Genomic DNA, 21668 nt, shown 5'->3' with positions numbered 1-21668 from the left:
TCCTTGTGATGCTGATTTCACGCAACACAGCGCCGCTATTGTGAGTTGTAAATGATGCATCGATGATGTTGTGGCGTCAACAATGAAATGCATTGGAGATTTTTCATCTGCTGATCTATGGCTTGCCATCACGTCAATAAATCAATTTGTTATTTTAATTTTTATGGGCTTTTTACATTATGATAAAATCATAGTGTGAATTTGAAATTGAGGCCAAACATTAAAATGTGTTGATTTGCTTTTGCTCCTCCATCGACCGACTGACTACAAAAATCCAATAAATAATAGTCTTGTCTACTTTTTAGGAATGAGTAAGTTCGGAAATGGGTAATGTAAATAGGAACCAACCCAAAAGTTCGATAAATGAAGGTGCTTTCGTTAGGAGACTAACCAATCCTCCTCCCCTCCTCCCCTCTCTCTCCGCCCTCCCTGGTCCCCTCCTCTCTCCCTCCCGCCGCTCCCTCCCTCCTGTTCCTCCCTCCCTCCTCTTCTATCCCCCTCCCTCTCTCGCTCACTCCCTCCCTTTGTTTTTCCTGAAGTATAGGCCTTTCAATAAGTGCTGCATGTATTAAAGTAAAAATTTGGATAAAAAAAATACACTGATATATTTGCCGGCCAACAAACATAAATTGCACTAAACTTGAAGGCAAGTCAACAATTTATTTTTTCAGCCATAGCCTATTAGGCCTACATTAGTTTTATATGTTTTTTAATACCCATACTTATGATACTACCTCAGTAGCCTATTGTAGTTCAGTGATTTAACCACCAACGATGCAGGCCAAAACCAAGATATGAAATATGTTTTTTTTTTCCAATTTTGTCAGGATTTTTTTTTTCATTTATTTTGTCAGGAATTGTAGCAAAATATATGTCCAAATCATGATATTTGTTGTGCGGTATTTCGAGAAATTTACAATTAGAATTTATTCCTCTAAAAATCTAATCGTCTTTGCTTGATTTTCTTTTTAACATTATTGTTCCATATTATGCTTAATACAATAATAATAAATGAATGAAGTAGACCTAATTAATGAGCGAAAGAGTCAATATAAGGTGGGTCTGGGTCTGGTGCTCTGATGTTCGGCAGATTTGGGGAGCATTTCCCGAGCATTTCGGGCTATTACCGTAATTATAGACTGGTCGGAAAAATCAGAAAAACTGGTTTAGAGTAAGGGAACTTTTTCAAAATGTTTCCGAATATTTGGAAAAGGCCTCGAAAATTTTAATTGGTTTCATAAGCAAAATTTGGAAAAATTAGACGAAGACTGAAGATCCAGGAATGCATTTTTTTTTAATTACCAACTTTGACCAACACATTTTGATGAATATTTCTAAATGAATTACAATTTAAATTATTTTAAATTTGAACCTCCTTAGTACTATACCATGTATACTAGGAAGTTCTTAGATCTTTTGAAAATCAATAAGAAATAAATATATATAAGGCCTAGGCCTATTTGCTTGCTGTCCTCAAAATTTTGGGTCAAAATCATACATGTATGGGCCTACTTCTTAGGATTTTCTAGGCTCCAAAATGAGCATTTTTATATATCTGACGTCACAGTTGGTTTCATCAAATTGCTGCTCTTTCTAAATACTTCAGACCAACAATATTTTTAGCATAGACCTATACAAATGTAGGCCTAATGATAGGCCTACCATAATTACAGGGTAGGCCTATATTTAGTCACAAGCCTTAATATTCTAATGATATTTATGATTCTAATTTCATCTCTGATATTTGTTTGCAGTATATTGCCGTTGTTTATATAAAATTGTTGTTTGGTTAAACTTATTTTGCTTTATTGCTTATGCCGTCACTTTGGACATTTCACTCTGTTTCTCTGCTCATTTTGCATGCATTTTTTCTGTGCAATCCCTTTTGTGCAATGTTCATCGTGTGCCTATTTCATTTTTATTATTTCTTAATGATGTATATTTATAATTCATTGGGTATTTTGTTTTTATGTACACATGTTTTAATTGTAAAGCGCCTTGTGGTCTTTGATGTAATGCGCTATATAAGAATAAATTATTATATTATTATTATATATTCAATTCAACTTATTCTGGAGATATCAACATTTTACAATTAAAACTATAATATTGCGCAAATTTGCAAATTACGTTATTAAAATAATTATAGGAAATTGTACATAAAAATAAGATTCAATCTTAGATTGCACATACAGAATTACAGAAATAGGCCTACATATTGGACAAGAATGATGTCAAGGAGGATAGCTAAATTTAAAAAAGAAAGAAGAAAAAAATATTTCTCCATATTTGGGCCCATTATTATTAGTCACTTTATGTGTAACCGTGTAAGACATTTGGATAAATATTAAAATATTTGGGACAATGCAGCCCCTGGGCCAGGGAAGCAAAAAAATAATAAAACTGACATATGATTACATTTGAGTGGCAACTTGACTTTTATGCTGTTGGTAAACATAACAATCTCTTACACAACACGATAATGATCGACGCAATGGCCGATGTTCGGAAATTTAACGTCCAAACAAGTGTTTGTTAAAGAATCCAATTATCGTGTTGCCAACAACGCTGGACGCTGGCGTCTAAAAGTCATCGGTAACAGAATTTTAGACTCGGAATTTTGCCATTTAATCTCAGAATCTGGTTAGGTTTATGAGTTGTTTTTAGTCTCATATTTTAGACTGTACATTTTTTATCACATCTAAAGGGTGTCAGAGTTGTGAAAATGTCGTCAATTTCTAGCATGGCTCGGTTCAAAAACAGTCCGTCGAAATCAGCATCAGGTAAGCTTAAAGTTATTTTGCATTGCGATTTACACGATATCGTTTTGCATATCTCATGTATCTTCTTTACCTAGATATCTTCCATTGCAGCCTACTGAGCAGATGTCAATATTTCCAAGGGAAGTTACTCAATCATGTCAATTGTTCATTCTATTTGAAACTCATACTCCCTGCGCATGAGTTTGGCTAAGCCTTGAAGTATTTAAGGGCGAGTCGGGTCGAGTAGCTGGACTCGACTCTCGAGATACTGTAGTACTAGTAGCTAAAATACAGGTGTATCCTTCGTGTAAGAGAATACCAAACAAATCCCAACACTAATCCAAACCCTAATCCTACCCTAACCACTAGTAAACCACGCAGACGCACCGGATGTGAGTTGTTAATCGGTGATGAATAACAGTGAAAACATGATTCAAATGAATCCCTTTCAACAATGTCAACGAAAACAAGCTAAGATCTTTTAATTCTCATGATTTTTTTTTTTCATTCTGAATATCCGTTCATCATTGCCACTCAACCTTTAAACAAGAAGGTCAATGATTTCTCTGTTGATCAGCATTAAAACTAGCGGTAATGTTTAGCTGCTAGTGCTACTGCCAACATAAGAGAGTGTTTACGTTCCAAGCATGACGAATTTTGTAAGCTCACATCGCGTGCTGCGTCTCACGCACGCCAGTGCCGTACTATTACGCTGACTTTCCTATTCGGCGCTCCTCGTTTGTTTACTAAGGCTAATGAAAGTTGATCCCCAGTTTCCCGTTTACATAGTTTTTCATGACTGGGTAGGTGACTGTTTCATTATTCATTATTCATTCAAACTTTCATTATCGGTGCAAAGTTAATTATACGGAATGCTATGTTTTGAGGCCCAAATAAAATAATAAAGTATAGTTAGTAATGACCATGCTTCACTTCAAAACAAATTTTAATTAAGCACATCTTCTTTGGAATCTTCAAATTAACCTATAGGTTGTGCAACATATGAAAGCACCAGAAGTCCATGATAGTCTTTGGAGAACCACTTTTCCATATAAATACACGGTGTCTGTGTGTTCTATCGCACACTACTTTTTACAAACCAAACTTACTCTCCACTAGCACATCTTTGGAAGCAATATTTATACGGAAATTAGTTTGTCTACTTGCACAAACTGGAGGTTGCTGGTAAAAATCATCACAGGGTGCACGTGTTAATAATAAAACAACCATGCAAGAAATTGACAAATAAATCATTTTATTTATAAGTTTATTTTATTAAATACATAAATATTTGTAAGAAAAGCAGAATAAATTTGACTTCAAATTTTGTTTATTTTATTTATTTTGATGTTGTCTATATATAGCGCTTCCTACATAGTGCACGTAGAAATGCTTTCATATTTGTTCATACGCTGGTTCCTCGCTGAACTTGGCTGCCTCTCTTTGTGTTCGGTCTATCCATTTAGTGGTAGGAGAAACTTAGATGCAGGGAATTCCTAGTCTCCAGTAAATGCGCCCTACGATATCGCCATTTTACCACGTAGTTTAACCCAGCGTTTGCAAAGACTATTCGGGCCGGTCAGGGTCGGCGTAAAAGTGCTTAAAATACGTGTCGGACGTGAAAGATGACATTAAAACTATCCTTTTTTCTTAAAAACTTGAAAATGTGAAATAATGAAATAATGGAAAATAATGAAATATTTGATCGGCATTTTTTCTGACCGAGTCGGGTAACGGGAAACTGGGAGTCAACTTTCATTAGCCTAACAGAGAGGTAGACAGAGGGTCTCTCAAAACTGTTCCGCTTGTCTTAATACTCAAGTATCAAAAGGATGGTCCACAATAGAGTGATTCACGCAACATGAATAGGGGATTAAAAAACTGTGAAGTAGGACCATGTGCTTCTTTTGTCCACTTTGCCATCAAGATTTCGAATAGAAACAGTTCAGACCCAGAACAGGATCATGTCAGAAATTAATATTTTGTTCTGGGTCTGATTATTCGGACACTATGCACGCGTAACCTTGTGTACGCGTATATGCTACTGGACTGTGGATTCATCACCGATTAACAACGCTTGGCTCCTGTACAAAGGTATTACCCGGTAGTTGTTGAGCATCATTTGATCCCATTTGTTTAAAAAAATCCTTACAAATGAGGTATTTTGAAAAGAAATATGGCCCTATGAAGTCTAAGGCACTAGCAAAATTACGATTTTCACACAGATGGATCAAAGTAGTGTTTCCGCAGCCAGTTTGGTTCCGCTCCTTCCACACAAACAGGCGGATGGAGCGGAACCAAACTGGCTGCGGTGAAGACTATGCAATCATGTGACCTTAGTCGCGGCCTCATTGGAAATCATCAAGGCTAATGCTCAGTCAAACTGCAGCCTAGCTTGTTTTGTCAGATTTTTCAATGAAAATGATCCAAATTTGGAAAACTGAAGTGACTTAGGTTCTTGTACGTATACTCATGACATATCCGTTGATGTTTTCTATGGGCAAGTTCGTTTCCGCAGTCCATTGAATTTGTGTGGAAAATTTAACCATCCTATAGTATGGTTCCATATTAAAATTAAAATAATTGCCAAGTTAAGCTTACTCCATTCCCAGGGTTAACAGTACAAGCTCACAAGCTGTATAAATCTTCATACTGGCGCCGCAGAGCGATAGCAATTGGATTTAAGACAATGCGTTAGAGCTTTTTGTGGCATTGGAAAAAGTGTGCTACTGTACCTCATTGGTTAGTTCCAGTAACTGTAACTCGTCGTACCTAGGTCAGTAGATGTCATTATGTTTATGATAAAGACTGAAGTCTTGCTGGCAGGACTACCTCATTGGTCAAATACCAATCACTCGCTGCTCAGCGATTGAGTATAGATTTATCTTCGCTCTTAAGAAGCTCTTTCCAGTAAATGGATTTTTTAGGGTTCTCACCAAACAGATAATTATGTACTCGGGTACCTGATTGAATTTTCGGGCGGGACTCCGGGTACCCGAAAGTACAAAGAAATTTTTTTTTTGTTACAAAAATTGAAAAAAAAAAAGTTATAGGCCCTAAATTACTTGTTATTCAAGGTTGGAATCAAGTTGTATACCGGTACATTAATTTTGCTTCTATTGAACAGGCAGGGACACATTGCATTACCGTAGTATGTATTGCTAGCTGTTTAATAGAAGCAATTAAGTACCTAATTAAAATGTTCAACTTCATCCAACTTTGAAAAAAAAACTTAATTAAAAAAAATTTTCTCTGGTTTCCAATCTTGAATATCAAGTAATTCAGGGCCTATAACTTTTTTTTGGGCGTTTTTCAGGTACTTTGACCCGTGAATTTTGACCCGGGTACATGTAGGCCTAGGACGGGCAGGAACTCGGGTACCTGTGAGAGCCTTAGATTTTTTTCCCACATGACCATTGATAGGTCTGGTATGTAACTGAATAGCTAATTAATCAATTTTCATTGCATTGCAGGTCCAGCATTTGGCATCTCTAGCTCAATGAGACGGAGTGGTAGTTTAGGCAATTTGACAAGTTCTAGACGGAGTACTAATACTTCAGCGAATCTAGCGCCCACCTTTAATAACACGTAAGTGCAGCCTAATGATTGGATACAAGAAGACTTATGATTTATTAAGCCAATCAGTTACATGATAAGGATTACTCAAGAACTCTCTTCGAGCTAGAGTGCGTTGCTATCGTGTTTCGGGCGGACAGCGGTGCAATTTTTTGCAACGGAGATTATTTATTCTTTTAAGGGGTACTACACCAATTGCATTTTTTTGCATTTTGTGAAGAAATGAGAAAAAATTGGACAAAGTGGTATGCAAAATGAAGGGGCAAATCTTCCCATTCTATTGGTGGCATCAGTATCAATGTAGCTTACATGCTTTTAAAGGTAGAAGCCAAAAGCGGTACATCACCCCTTAATCATAATGTTACATTTTGATGTGATTGCCTGTCGTGATCGGCTGTGTTTACTTCAAAACTGCCATTGCTTTACACAGTGTCATGCTTCACCGAATCTGACTAGATTTTGAATGCAATAGTCTGTAGCTTAGCATGTGAAGCTATCGGTGAGCAAATTCTTGGCTAGACTTTTCGAGCAAAATAAGGACTGAAGAGGATTGAGCTTAAATATCCAGAAGCTGTATTTTAATTGGTCACTCAGGTAAATGTATTTTGTTATAAACCAATCGGAAACACTGTAGGAAAGACAGTAGTTCTCAGGAGTTAATAATGTACAAGTAAACAAGTTTGTGACTTAATTTTATATCCAGGCAGACATTTTGTTATCAGCAAGTTTCTATCTGCAAATTTTAACTTTTTCTTTTGCAGGAAAACTATGCAAGGAACCATGGGAGCTACAACGAAAAGCAGTGTAACAGCAAGTTATTCTAACAGTCTTGAGGCAGAGTATATCAAGAATCTGCAACAACAGATATACTTCTTGGAGTTGGAGGCCAATTATCTATATCCTTATTGGTTATGATTGTTTTTCCATGCACATGTAACATTTTTGTAAAAACCAAAATCAAGAAGTTAATCTCACGAATTTTCTCTCCAAGAATTTTGAGGCCAAATTGGAGATTTATATGCATATTGCCTGAGGCATGCAGTAGAACCAAATTAGTTCAATCTTTTGAGCAACCATCGATGCTTACTCAATCCTAATATTATTATGAAATTAACTGACTATTGCTATTGAGAATTTTTTAAAAATACATTTGAATTAATTTCTAGTTATGAAACCTTAACTACTTTTTTTTACGCGAGACCAAGCCAAGAAAGCAACGGATCTGCAACCTCGTATGACAGAGGAAGCATCACGTATGATTGGAACGCTCAAGGTATGTTAGTTTATTCTGAATACATACCTGCCAACTACTCCGATTTTCGCGGAGTTACTCCGATTTCCCGAGTTTTAAACCCCCGAAAATCGGAGTACTCCGATTTTCTGGAAAAAAAAAAAAAAAAAGGAAAACAAATTTAAATTTTTATCTTATTTCTTTTCCAAAGTTGTCGGCGCCTTTGGAGAACCACTGGACCTATTCTGAAGTGAAGTGCTAGGATCATTCACAGTTAATTTGAAAAACAATTGGAAAAAATTACAAAAAAATTAAAGTTTGTTATCCTTAATATGCAAACCACTAATTAATGTTTACCTCTTCATCTAGCACATATTATAAATGCATGGAAAACCAATGCATGCCGATCAAAGACCGCATGGCAATGACCTCCCAGGTCATGACCTTAAAAATCATCTTACGGATGCGACCATTCTCGGCATGGGTAAACTGGTTTCTTCAAGACCATCATACAGGAACATTATTATCATGCAAAGTTATATGGCGAGAATCCATATCCATGGATTCTTGCAAAATTCCACTGGGAGAATCCAAAAGGATTCTTGCACTTGACTGCAAATTTCTGACCCTGCATTTCTAACACTGAATAAGTAGTACCCAAAATATGGTGTCCTTTGTAAAAAAATCAACAAAGGCATATTTTAAATGCCACTCTACAAGCCCATGAAATATTAGGCCCCAAGCCAGATCTGAAATGAGTTACTCAGACTTTTTTTTTTTCATTTTTACCAATTTGCTATAGAAATTGATCCTTAATTAGTCTTTATTCATCTGTACTGCTGATCTGATGTCTACCAAGCCATTACACTTCAATTCCAATACTGATAAAAAGAAATTATAATTTATTTTAAATTAGAATGAAAACCTTAATGAAATCTGATGGTGATTGTTGAGGTATGCTTGATTAGACCATCTGACCAGCTAGTATTCTCCTCTGCCATGTGTGATTCCAGTCACTCCACATAGTAAAATCAAACTACAGCGTTCTGCGAAGGCGGAGGAGACTAAAGCGGTAGTTGACGAACATGCATGCGTTAGTGTGTGTATCTCAAGTCCAGCATTGTTGTAACCATTCGACCTGGCATTGCCCTTACGAACTCTCACCCTCCTGATTTTACCAATTGGTGTACTTGAAGTACATGCATTGTTATGCAGTTTGGCTGATTATGTGACTTTCAGGTAAAAACAACTCATCGTCTGCATCACATACTGTACGTTGTATCGATCTCAAAAGGCTGCCTTGGGTGATTTTTATTATCCTTGTTGTATTTCATATTGTTATTAAGTTTCAGTATGCTCCTTTCTTTTATGAATCAACATGGGATTGTAATAGTGTGATATTACTTCAAAATTGATATATCAAGTCAACTTACAATCTATTATATCACAAATTTAGATGATTATAAAAAAAAATTTACAAAAGGCAGCCTTTTGAGATACCACAGTGTGTGATGCAGACGACAAAATTGTCTTTGTCAAATGACACATTTGTATATATCTTTGGCAGAATTTGCAGAGCGATGTGGATAGTCTTCATCTAGAGGTGCAACGCAAGGAATCTAATTTGGATTTTGTCAATCATGAAAAGGATAGACTGGATGAAAAGCTTAAATTACTGCAAGGTAAGAAGGAAAAAAAGCCACATATTTCGTCGGGTGCATTACGTAGTGACGGATGTCAAACCCGGGGTGTATTACATAGTGACGGATGTCGATCGCAAATTTATAAAGAAATTGGCATCGGGAAAACGTTGAGTAGGTGAATTGTGTTGGGCATAGATTATAAAATTGCCATTAATGTTCAGCAATTCACATGTCTATTAAAAGTAGACCTTTGAAAGTACATCTCACATATGTAACAGATTGCCAAGTTATCCGTCACTATGGATTTCACATTTTTTTTTAAATCTCAACATCCGTCACTCTGGATTTTACCGTAATGTATAGATCTGTCACTATGTAATGCACCCGACAATTTATATAGTGCAATTACATAAGATAAATGGCCCTTTACAGAAATTTGCTGACCAAGGGATGCAGCTCTATACAGGCACAAAACCTTAAGTAGCCTACACATAATAATAATCATCGCAGCCAGGATCAGCTCCCTGAGATACCTGTACATATTCCTATTAAACTTTGGCAATATTATCTCTGAAGGGGGAGGGACAAGATATCAAAAATTGCAACAAAATATTGAATTAAGTATATGTTTGAGATTTCCTATGGTTAGAGGATCTTCCATAGGGTCTCATTAACCCTTGTTTTACCAAGGTATTTTTTGGTTACATGGTGGTGAACGGTATGGGCTCTGGAGTTTGAGCCATGGTGCCATCGTGTTGTGCACTTGGGCAAGGTACTTAATTTCACTTGCTTCTGTCTACCCAGGGGTGAAATGGGGAGCTGTTCTGAATATTGTCCATTAAGCGTCGCCCAAAGGTATGAGCATGCATTGCCTTGGGCATTGTATGGCAGTGGAAGTACACAAAATTTGTGTGTTATGATTAAAATTAATTTTGTGCCAGTGTCATTGACTATGCTTCAGTGGTCTTGAAAGGATTCAAATGATAATCTCTGCCCCCATAATCCCAAGTTATTGTCTGAAACTGCTTAACAAAGGATATAATGATAAAAACTTAGTCTTCAAAGGATAGTCATCAAATGGCCAACAGATAAATGATGCACACCGACATCGCCTGGTTAATAATTACATTGTACAGCAGAGACACTAAAATGAATACACAGGATCGATACACGTGAATGTGCTATGCATGATTTGATATTCAGACGATAAATCTTTGGATACCGGGGTAGAAAATGATGAATATCTCCCGTAATATTTTTATTATAAAGAAGCCATATTTTTTCCTTGCACTTGAACATGTGTTGAAAGAATATGATAGTCGTTAGCTTGCGTATTGAGATAGAAGCGTGCGTATTGAGCTCAAAAACTGACAAAAATTCTGATTTTATATTTGCCGAACTAGAGCGCAGCGTAGGCTAGCTGCACTCACTCGTGGAGGCAGTCTAAAAGCAGATGACCTCATGGCGTATACATGCTCACTCACACACAGAGAGGTCAATTACCAGGTCCCTCGGCTCATTATGCGTCTCAAAACTATTAAACAGGTTGGAACAAAATGGCCATGCGTGGCTGTGGATTCAACCTACCATGGCGATTTCTGCCATGAAGATATCGGGGGATGACACTGTGTGGCGGACTATGCTATCATTGAAAACTGAGTTCTGCAGTCTAGACATGAACATGATTTATGTATGGTAAAACCCCCTTATTTCTTGTCTGTTTTTGCAGATAATCACAGCAGAGAAAAGAAACTGTTGGTTGAAGAGATTGTCCAGTTAAAAAAGCAAAATGAGATGCTACAGAGAGAGATATCAGATAAGGAGACACAGATTATGCAGGCTGGAAATGAATTGGATAAGGGCAGCACATCACTGACTAATGCTGAGCACCAAATACAGATTATCAAAGCACAGGTAATCAAATTGATTGGTCTGATTTGTGTTTTTCTATTGGGAGTAAAATAGCCGGAATACTCTGGTTTAGGGATTAAAAAGCCCAGTAAAAAAAGCTGTCTCCCTGCATTTGCGTGCTAATACTGACTAATCTTTATCGCTGGTATTTCTCTGGAATTTATCCTTCAAAAGGTAGGATAATGCCAGAGTAAAAAAGCTGGTTATTTTCCACTTGAAACTGGTTAACACCAGTATGTTCCCCATCAGTGTACATCCCGGTGAATACACAATGTATGGCAATAAACACACAGGTAACCTTTCTCCTGGAATTACATAAATGAGGTCAGCAGTGTCAAGCATTACCTGTATTTTAGCACAGTAGAGAAAGCGGCCATTTTCATATTTGCTTCTCATCAAGAATACTATCGTTTGACCAATGTAAAAATGCTATACCATAGAATTTCATCTACAAGCATTATACGCAATGTTTTTGTAGAGGGTGTCTGGCAGTGTCTGCCTTTCATCTCTTCCGTCAAAAAAAACTCTTTGAGAAGCATGCATGCTTGTAGATATGCCACACAATCTGTTAGCTTCTGGTCAAACAAGACCAAAGACAGCAATTGTGAAATTGAGATACAGACAAAAATAGGGAATAAAACTACATAATTGAGCCAAATTGCAATTTTAACACGATTCTATTAATACTACCAGTAACTTCTGGAGGAGATAGAAAGAAAAAGGTGGAGATCGAGGAAGTGACAAGAGTGGAATTGCTCCAGGAGTGGATTCAAGAGTAATGCAAGAACCTTTTTTTATGAAAACAGATAAAATGATAATAATAATTAAATAGTTAATAATGTATTTGTTTGTTTTCATAACAGTTGGATCAAAAGAGTGAGAGATTAAAACAGACTCAGATACTTCTTGAAGAAAAGAGGGCAGAGTTACTCAAGTCGCAGACACAGTACCAAGAATTAGAGGAGAAATACTACTCTAGTACCGCTTCTATTCAAGACAAGGCTGTACAAGATATTAGGGTAAGGCCCAAGTCATACTTACAACTAGATGCAAGTTACTAAAGACAAGGCTGTGTGAGATATTAGGGTTAGGCCCAAGTCATACTCACAACTAGACTAAGTTACTAAAGACAAGGCGCAGTTTATGGCATAAACATGAAGTCGGGTTCTGATTGGATAATTGAATCATGTCAACAACACTTCATTCGCCAAATTGCCAATCAATCTAATCTGCGTAGCATTGCATGACACAGACATGATTTTTTACGCCATCGGTCGGCCAGTGTGACAGGTCTTTGCAAAATAGTGTATACCATTTTTCACCCTGACATGGCAGTGACATCAGTGCGCATTTCATTGGGCACAGTCTAAGATCGCTGGTGTACACATACACACTTAAAGACGCTGCAAAGATGCGCGAGCAAAACAGCTACTACAGGAGTGGATTCAAGCGTTCCAAGACAAACAACAGCTGCTTCAACGCATGGATGTCATTGTCACAACAGGGTGAATAATGGTATAGTTGATTGCTCATCAAAGCCATGTTGTAACATTTCCATAAAAATAGATTAGTATTTCTTTTCCATTAAATGTTAGCTTTTACTGTCAGATAAATTGGAATTTACTACCAGCACGCGATGTTGTCATGCTACGCCACGGTCCTTTGATGTGTGTTGAGTCTCCCGCACGCCATGTATGTACCGTGTTATGAACATCGAGTATGTGTTTGACTAATATTTCCATCATAACAATTAAACAATGGTTCCTGCGTTTTATTCAAAATCTCGGATTTTGACTAAACTATAGCACCTACAATCTACGAAAAAAGTCCTTGGAACGCTTGGTACACTCTGTCGAAATTCCGTGCAGAATTTCATATGATCATGGAAATGACGTATATTTTGCCTGGGAACAAGCATGACATCTACAACAATGATTTACCCTTCCCCTCTCCCCATCAATCAATGTTGGACCACATTGGGAAACCGCTGAAGACTTTGGTATTTCTCAACATTGCACGGGGGAGAGGGGGTGACAGTTTTCCGTTATTTATACGCAAGCGTTCCAAGACTTTTTTCGTTGATTGTAGAGTCTTGATTTTTGCTGGGTATGTTAGTTTAATAACATACATTATAATTGTGTAAAAAATAGAATTTTGAAAAATATTGAGGGCGTCCTCCTCAGCAAATGTTACAATATGGCTTTAATATAAGCATTGGAAGCAGCATCGATGGTGGATCCAAAGATGAAACAAATTTGGCTGTGGTGTCTTATTAATCATGCATTTTCTTCCCCTTGATTTGTATATTTATCGATTGATTGACTTTATGTTAACATTACAGTAAAAAAAACAATGTTTAAGAATTTAATTAAGAATTAATTTCCATGGTTTTATCACAGGATCAAGTGAGATTATTGCAACAGAAACTTAAGGAGTCTGAGCTGACGGCAGAACAGGATCGTTTCCTCAAGAATAAGGTTTGTACATGGACATTTTGAATGTTTTAAAGTCAATTTGCAGATGTTTGCATCATGTTATAGACGAATCCAAATCCACGCATTCCTACACCTGACTAGCAGCCTTTAGTTGGGTAGCCGTCGGCTACAATGCACCCGAAATGTGAAATGATTCGGCCTTGTCGGAAATTTTAAACTGCATTCCATCACCCGTTTTACACCTTCCGCGAAAACACAGGTAGACAAAAGAATGATTAAAGTTTACGACACAATAGGCCCTATAATTCCCTTCGGCAAAACACACATCTTCTACATGGTCTATTCGCTGTTGAAGTGACATAATAATTGGATTAACTACACCATATCAAACGCTTCAAATGGATGTACTTGCGAACAAAAGGACTATGTATGAATAGATGCGACGGGATTACCTCGGAATTATCTCTATTGTATATATTATTCTATTAACCTTCCTCGTCCTTGCATCTTCTCTAGGTGTTCGGCGGCTTTTATTTGCACAATGGGGCGCTCAAAACACCAGGTTGGTGCTAGCGGCTACCCAAAGATGGCCGACCAAATCCTGACCATGACTTGGCTCATTGGATTCGTCTATAGAACAGGTTATAGAGAGATATTCCACAGTCCAAATCAAAATGTAAAGCAGTCATTGACCTTAGTTGTCCAAATTCTTTGATATGAATGTGTTTTTCATTGATTGTTTTTGTGTTTTCTAGATATCAGATGATGTCAACAATTTGGTGAAAGAGAATGCTCTTCTTGGCTCACAAGTCCTGGAGTTACAGAAACAACTTGAAAGGGTAGGAAGCAAGAAGCTATTACTATTAAGCACAAAAAAAGATATTTTTGCTTGTCCATAGACGATTATATATGTGACATGATCAAGGGGAATGAGTCGGATGTCGCTAATATTGATTTTGAGATATTGGAAACTGAATCAGATGAATATTAATTAATTAACTATTAATATGATTGGCTAATAAAGAGAATACCCTTTACTTTTGAGAATCCTCATTGGCTAAAAGCTTATTTGGGTGACCTATTATTAATTTTAGTTCTATATAGTTTTGAACACATTCAAAGTTAATATAGTGGAGTCAAGATGTAACTCACTCACACACAAGATATAATGCACTCCGATACAAGATGGAGTCAGGTAAACGGTATGAACCAGTGCAGATGAAGAAAAAGTTATCGAAATGATTTATGAACAAAGTATTATTTGCCAGCAAGCTGAAACCTACAACACATTTCAAGTGCCTTACTTGTTCTATACACAATTGTGTTAAGTTAAGATTTACCACTCAGACCGCTCTACTCCATCATACTCTCTCTCTCACTCGGGTCTACAACTTGCAGAGGCATGTACAAACTCCTTTCTCAAATGCACAGGCCAAATTACATTGAGGTCTATTGCAAATGGAAAAGATATCACGTTATACCGTAAAAACTTGATAGTTAGCATATGTGCTTAGTACTGCTTACTATCGAGCGCTTTTGAAACATGCAAACATGAAGATTCCCATCCACAAAAGTGTAAAGGGTTTTGAGCAAATCATCGATACACAGTTATATGTGACATGATCAAGGAGGGTGAGTCACATGTCAGCCCTGGTCGAAAATGAGTTTTACATATGTTTCTAAAGAGGACATTTAGAGCTTTCAGAAACTGAAAACCCCATGTTGATACGACTTTTATTTGTGAAGTTACGTCAATTTATCAATCGCTGAAAACAATATAAAACAAAAGAATTTTAACACTTTCTTTGTCAATATCTCAAAATCAATATTAGCGACATCCGACTCATTTCCCTTGATCGTGTCACATATACGAACAAGTAAACCTGCAAATTTGTGTCTCAACCCCATTAGCTCACTTGGTAAAGTGCCAGACTTTGGTACAATTTCATGTTTTCAAAAGTGCTTGATAGTAAGCACATATTCTTACTTATCAAGTTTTTACGGTATTGGTATATCTGGCGGGGAACATGAAATTGATGATTTTGCGACATAGAAAATAAATTTTCATGAGCATTCATCAAAATTCAAATCGGACAATTTGTTCGGACAGAGTAATTCAAGATATTTGATGAAAATAGCAACAAAATAAAGTTCTTCAATTAAAGAAAAAAACACATTGCAGCTATAGTCAGTTTTGTACAAAGGGATATTGTATAATTAACTGTTATTTTTTAGTATAAGGAAAAAAACAAAACAAAAATTCCATGGTCAAAGTTGTTTCGACTAATGGTCTAAGTTGAATTGCAAAGGTCAAAGTTGAGTTACAAAGGTGTGTTCATTTATTTCTGTAACAAATCTGCCAATTGTAATTCTCAACAGGAAAGAGGTCTGCGTGAGAATCGTGATGAGCGTCATGCCAACACTATAACGGAATCAGTGAGTTTGAAGGAACAGGGTAAACAGCTCAAGTATGAGTTGGACCAGACCAAAGATGAACTGAAACGTGAAAGGGACAGGGTAGAGCATCTCATGGGCCAGGTAAATAATGACATGATTGTAGTTATGATGTTGACCTGACCAGTGGTGGCACCAGGAATTTTTTATTGGGGGCTAAGTGAATTTCAGGGGGCAAATTTTATGCAAAATTGCTGCAAAAGTGGAAATTTACGTGATTTGGGGGTTTTGCCTCAAAAGTGGGGGGTGCAAGAAAAATATTTGGGGGGGCAAATGCCCCCTGTAGCGCCGCCACTGGACCTGACACTATACATTGGTTCACCTCAAATTCGTTTGTGACGTACATGTAATTGCGTATTTCGCCGGTCGCAGTATCAAATCGCGCATGTTAAGTTCATCAAGCAGAGCGTACACGCACACGTACAAGAGCGGTTTGGCAGCACGCTTGCAGCGCAACCCACGTAAAAGCATTAATGTCACTACCGAGTTTGAGATGAACCAAAGAATAACACCTTTACACGCACATCCTCCCACACACCTACACAATAGCGTGGCAGGGGTTTGAACCGGCAACCTTCGAATCATGAGTTAGAACCTGTATTGCTAGCACCACCCTAGAGGTGCATGATTTAGTTGTCAAGCCATATTTATTTAAATCCCGGCCCAACTCAACACAAAAGTTGACAACCATGAGAGTTACCAAATTGCGCGGAAAAAGGGTAATTTTTTACCAGCAGCAAGGACTGCAAAATTGGCATAATAGGGGGTATTTGATTTGCACTGTCCGTGAAATTTGACTGTGAAATCAGCAAAATAGGGGTATTTAATTTGCACTGTCTGCAAAATTTGAATAAAAGGGGTACTTGAGAAAATCCGAAAATTTTATGTCAATATTTAGTGTCATTGATAAGGGGGGGTTTGAAATTCTAATCATTGAAAAGGGGTGTTTGAAAACCACAAAAAGGGGTTGTTTTGGGCCAAATTTTGTCCTTGATTTTGCATGAAAAAGGGGGGTAAATTTGATGAAAATTCATTGCAAAAGGGGCCTTTGAAAGATTTGGTAACTCTCATGGTTGTCAACATTTGTGTTGAGTTGGGGCCAGGATTTAAATGCAGTGAATGATACATGCAATAATGTGACATTTGGTCTAAAGCTGGAATTATATACTTCATTTATAGATTCCTGTCATCAGATTGGTTGAAAGTATGGTCATTGAATTAGCTATGCCCTCAAAATGAACTATTGACCGGTCATGGAAATGAATTATTGACCGGTCACATGCGTCTCGATCAAACTGCACAATCGCAACATCCATATACATCCATTCAGTATATAAAACAAATATTGACTGCTTTATATTCGGGACATGGTTAAAATTATAGGTAATCTCAAAACCATGCTCTGCGCCTTGGGTCATAGCATGGTTTTGAGATCACCTTGGGCCTATAATTTTGACCATGCCCCTCATAGCAGTCAATTTTTGTATACTATTATATTCATGGGATCCTAATCATATATAACACTCAAAGACTACTGTTATAGTAATTAGTGTCATTCTTTGAATTTCAGTTGGTAAAACAAGAACAATTAAACACAACGTCTTCCTTAGGCCATAACACAACACGCAGCAAACTGGCAGAGGTGGAGGCACGGTATACTTCATCAGAACATGAGAATGCACAGTTACGGCGAGATAAAATGCTGCTTGTGGACCATGTTGCCGACCTGCAAAAACAGGTATAGTGTATCACCCAAAGGGCAGGGCCTGAAAAAAATGTTTTAGTTCCTTGAAAGATAAGACAAATTCCCACAAAAGATAGATACCACAATATCTTAAATTAGGAAAGCCAAATTTCCCCTTCCTAGGCTATCCCAGAAATTACATGTATGGATTTCTGAATTCCTTACTTTTCCTGCCAAGTGTAATAAAACTTTGCAGGCAAATTTGTTTCTTCCCTGGCTTGACTGCTCCCCATAAAATGTAATGCAAACCCAACCTGAGAAAATAAGTATTTTCTTTCCCTGCCCGCCATTTCCTCCAAGCCATCAAACCTGCTCACCCCAACACTGTACTTGCAGTATGCAATGTGCCAGACTGCCTGTGCATGGTCACTACGAAGGTCACAGGTCAAAACTCAAAGTCAAATGATGTAACAGTGATCCCCATACATGGCAGTGGTCGGCTTATTTTGTTTACTGCAACTTTTTACCTGTGGGGGTGTGTGTGCATACCCCAAATGAAAATTACCCCCCCTCCCCTCCTGAATAAATTATAAATTGAGACCCAAACAGACTTGTGGTGAAAATCCCTGACTGAACCGGACCATAAAATTTGTAACAATTTGTGCCTGCCTCATCGGAATACCGGTATGGCAAGTATCATACAATATGTGACCTGCTACCACGAAATGAGCGTAAAGTCACAAGTTGGAGGTGTCGAGACATCCTGGCTGCTTAGTTGATGCTCTTTGTTTGCTGCACACCTGTGCAAGCTTGTATGTCCTTCTTGAATGCCTCATAATTGTGCAGACATACTTGGCTTGAACAGGTGCATGTGAAACAAAGAACACCAACACAGCAGCCAGGATGTTTAATGACAATTTTTTTGTCAACAATTGGTCTATGCTTGTCGACAATCAGGAAAATTGTTTTGTCGATAACAGCCTTGTCGACAACAGCCCTATAATGCCAATACTTGTTTTGGGTGTACCCCGTAGAAGTGACGTCATAATAGGATTAACTACCATAGCAATAGATGAATACAATTTTTGAATAGACCACCCTGCACTACAAGCAGATTGCATTAATCACCTGTGTATGTCAGTAAACATAGATTGAATACAATACCGCTCTTTTCAAAGATACTTATCTTACAGGTGTGAGTGGTCAGCCTTTCTTTGATATCTATGGTTCAATGCATCGGTACCGCTTGAACGTTGTAGTGCAGGGCGGTATAGTCAAAATTGTATTCATCTATTGCTATGGTAGATGATGCCTGTCATACTTGTTAATAGGGGTGCATTTTCAAATCAATTCTTATAGCTAACAGATGACACCCCCTTGTCAATGTAAAGTGGGAATGAAGCAAAAACTAATTTTTATTTTGTTTTACTAATTCTTTAATTCGACCTACAGGTTTCATCGAAAGAAAGAGAACTCAATAGCACTCAGTCCACATTTCATACACTCAACGAACAACTTAAAGTTGCCGAACATCGATCACACATAGAGAGCTCTATCCAGACTCAGAAGTGGAGCGAGTTTGAGAAGATGGCTGAAAGTATGAAGAAGCTGTCACAAAGTATGACTGCTAGGTCTTTGTCACCAGATCATGCTTGAGAATTATAATACACTATGAGAGTGTACTAAGGCCAAAAAAAATAATTGTTTGTTTGTCCTCCACAGCTTTGAAAGAGGACGTGCGGGCGGATTTTTTTTTTTTTTAATTTTTTTTTTCGGATTTGGCGTATTTCTGGACCTTGCTAGAGCTTAAATGCTACAATCATTCATGGTGACTTTAAAAAAACATTTTGTTTCTTTAATATGCAGTTAAAGTTATAATTTGTGTTCATGTCATAGTCTTTTAATGATTTGGTGGACTTTTTTTAATTTTCAACCATGAGATACTCCAAATCTGGAAAAAAAATTGAATTTTACTTATTTTTATAAAAAAAAAAAAAATAGAAAAAAAAAATATTGGTCAGGCCTTCATCTGAGGAGCGGGCGGTGGAGGACAAACAAACAACTTTTTTTTTTGGCCTAATGGAAGTATACTGAGAATAGTCATGAGAACATACTCAATAAGAATTATACTCTCATAAAAGTATACTGTGAATACTCATGAGAACATACTCAATAAGAATTATACTCTTATAAAAGTATACTGTGAATACTCGGGAGAATATTCTCTGTAAGAATTCTACTCTCATAAAAGTATACTGCGAATACACATGAGAACATACTCTATAAGAGTTATACTCTCATAAAGGACACTATGAATAGTCATAAGAACATACTCTATAAGAGTTATACTCTCATAAAAGTATACTGTGAATACTCATGTGAACATTCTCTATAAGAATTATACTCTCATAAAAGAGTACTGCAAATACTCAATGAGAACATACATTCTTTATGAGAATTATACTCTTATAAAAGTATGCTGCAAGTACCCATGAGAACATTTTCTAATTCTCTATAAGAATTATACTCTCATATAAGTATACTGTGAATACTCATCAGGGGTGTGAAATCTCCTCTTTTAAGCTGAATTCCTCTTTTTTGGAAATTTCTTTGAGGCAAAATTTTAGCTTTTTCTTTCATTTTCAGCCCATTTTGAGCATATTTTAGTGCTTTTCCTCTTTTTTGAACAAAGATCCTCTTTTTTCAATAGAGGTCGCTCACACCCCTGACTCATGAGAACATTCTTTATGAGAATTATACTCTTATAAAAGTATACTGCAAATAGTCATGAGAACTTATGTAATAATATATAATCTCAGTAATGTATACAGAGAACTGTTGAATAGTCATATTCTATAATTTAATACACTGGTGCATTGCAACTTGATTTAGTTTGGATAGAATTGGGTTTTTCCATTTACAGTCCACACTACCCCTGTGGAAGATCTTGAAAATATCTGCCACAGGGGGAGTATGAATTTCAAATGTAATGAGCAAATTAGGCAGCTCCAGTTGAATTTCATACACCGTCTGAGAAAGATTCAACCTGAATCATCCCTTGAGGGAGAGCGAGTTTCAAATGGAGCTGTTAATTTGCTCATTCCATTTGAAATTCATACCCCCCCTGTGGAAGATATTTTCAAAATCTTCCACAGGGGGAGTGTGGATTTTAAGTGGAATAGCCCATTGCATCCCAAAAGTACACTGAAAAGTTGGCAAAATGTACAGCAAGACTGATTGAGCATGCTGACTGATCCTGAAGAATAAGAATGCTTAAGGGCTGGGGTATGAACGTTTGGACAGTATTTATTTTGGGACATTAGAGCACATCAGACATATCGAATTGCATTCTGAATACGAAGAATGTCATTCTGATATTAAATAATTTTGATTTTTGAAATTCGCAATTTAATACACATTTTATGGCAAATCATTAAAAATTGATATTTTTGATATTTAACAGTACTTGAAGTAAACTTTATAAATCTGATGATTTATACTTAAAGTGTATGTAGGTGGGATGAAAAGCCGACGATCAATTGAAAATTTTGACCTTTAAAGTATTGAAGATATGAATTTTTTCCCAAAACACCAAAAAAAATTAGGTCTTTTTGGGAAAAAAAAATCCATATCTTCAATATGAAAGGTCAAAATTTTCAATTGATCGTCGGCTTTTCCTCCCAGCTACATTCACTTTAAGAATATATCACTAGATTTATAAAATTTACTTCGAGGACTGTTATATATCAAAAATGTGAAAAATATCAAATTTTAATAATTTGTCATAAAATTTGTATTATATCGTGAATTTCAAAAATGAAAATTATTTGATATCAGAAAGACATTCTTCGTATTCAGAATGCAATTCATGTCTGATGTGCTCTCATGTCCCACAAAAAATACTGTCGAAACGCTCAAAACAGATCCCTTAAACAGGCGTAAGTAAGAGAAAAAACTTATTACTGGAGGAGG

General features: G+C 36.8%; 1 protein-coding gene across 1 annotated transcript; it reads left to right on the top strand.

The window, feature by feature from the left end:
* The first annotated feature begins 2594 nt into the window (after window positions 1–2594).
* On the top strand, window positions 2595–19423 carry LOC140159194 (uncharacterized). Its single transcript, XM_072182583.1, has 12 exons — window positions 2595–2783; window positions 6236–6350; window positions 7100–7234; window positions 7533–7611; window positions 9137–9251; window positions 10942–11126; window positions 11987–12142; window positions 13523–13600; window positions 14314–14397; window positions 15938–16096; window positions 17583–17750; window positions 19149–19423. Exons 1-12 carry the CDS (start codon window positions 2726–2728, stop codon window positions 19350–19352), a joined length of 1536 nt encoding a protein of 511 aa, XP_072038684.1. The 5' UTR covers window positions 2595–2725; the 3' UTR covers window positions 19353–19423.
* The last annotated feature ends 2245 nt before the right edge of the window (window positions 19424–21668 follow it).

This window comes from Amphiura filiformis, chromosome 8 (genome assembly GCF_039555335.1).
Source record: "Amphiura filiformis chromosome 8, Afil_fr2py, whole genome shotgun sequence".
Lineage (NCBI taxonomy): Eukaryota > Metazoa > Echinodermata > Ophiuroidea > Amphilepidida > Amphiuridae > Amphiura > Amphiura filiformis.
The sequence above is the reverse complement of the archived record's forward strand: the minus strand, read 5'-3'. Positions and strand labels throughout refer to the sequence as shown.

Coding starts and splice junctions, on each gene's coding strand:
- LOC140159194 (XM_072182583.1), top strand. CDS start 2,726: ATGTCGTCAATTTCTAGCATGGCTCGGTTCAAAAACAGTCCGTCGAAA. Junction 7,612..9,136: donor GTATGATTGGAACGCTCAAG/GTATGTTAGTTT, acceptor TATCTTTGGCAG/AATTTGCAGAGCGATGTGGA. Junction 12,143..13,522: donor AGGCTGTACAAGATATTAGG/GTAAGGCCCAAG, acceptor GTTTTATCACAG/GATCAAGTGAGATTATTGCA.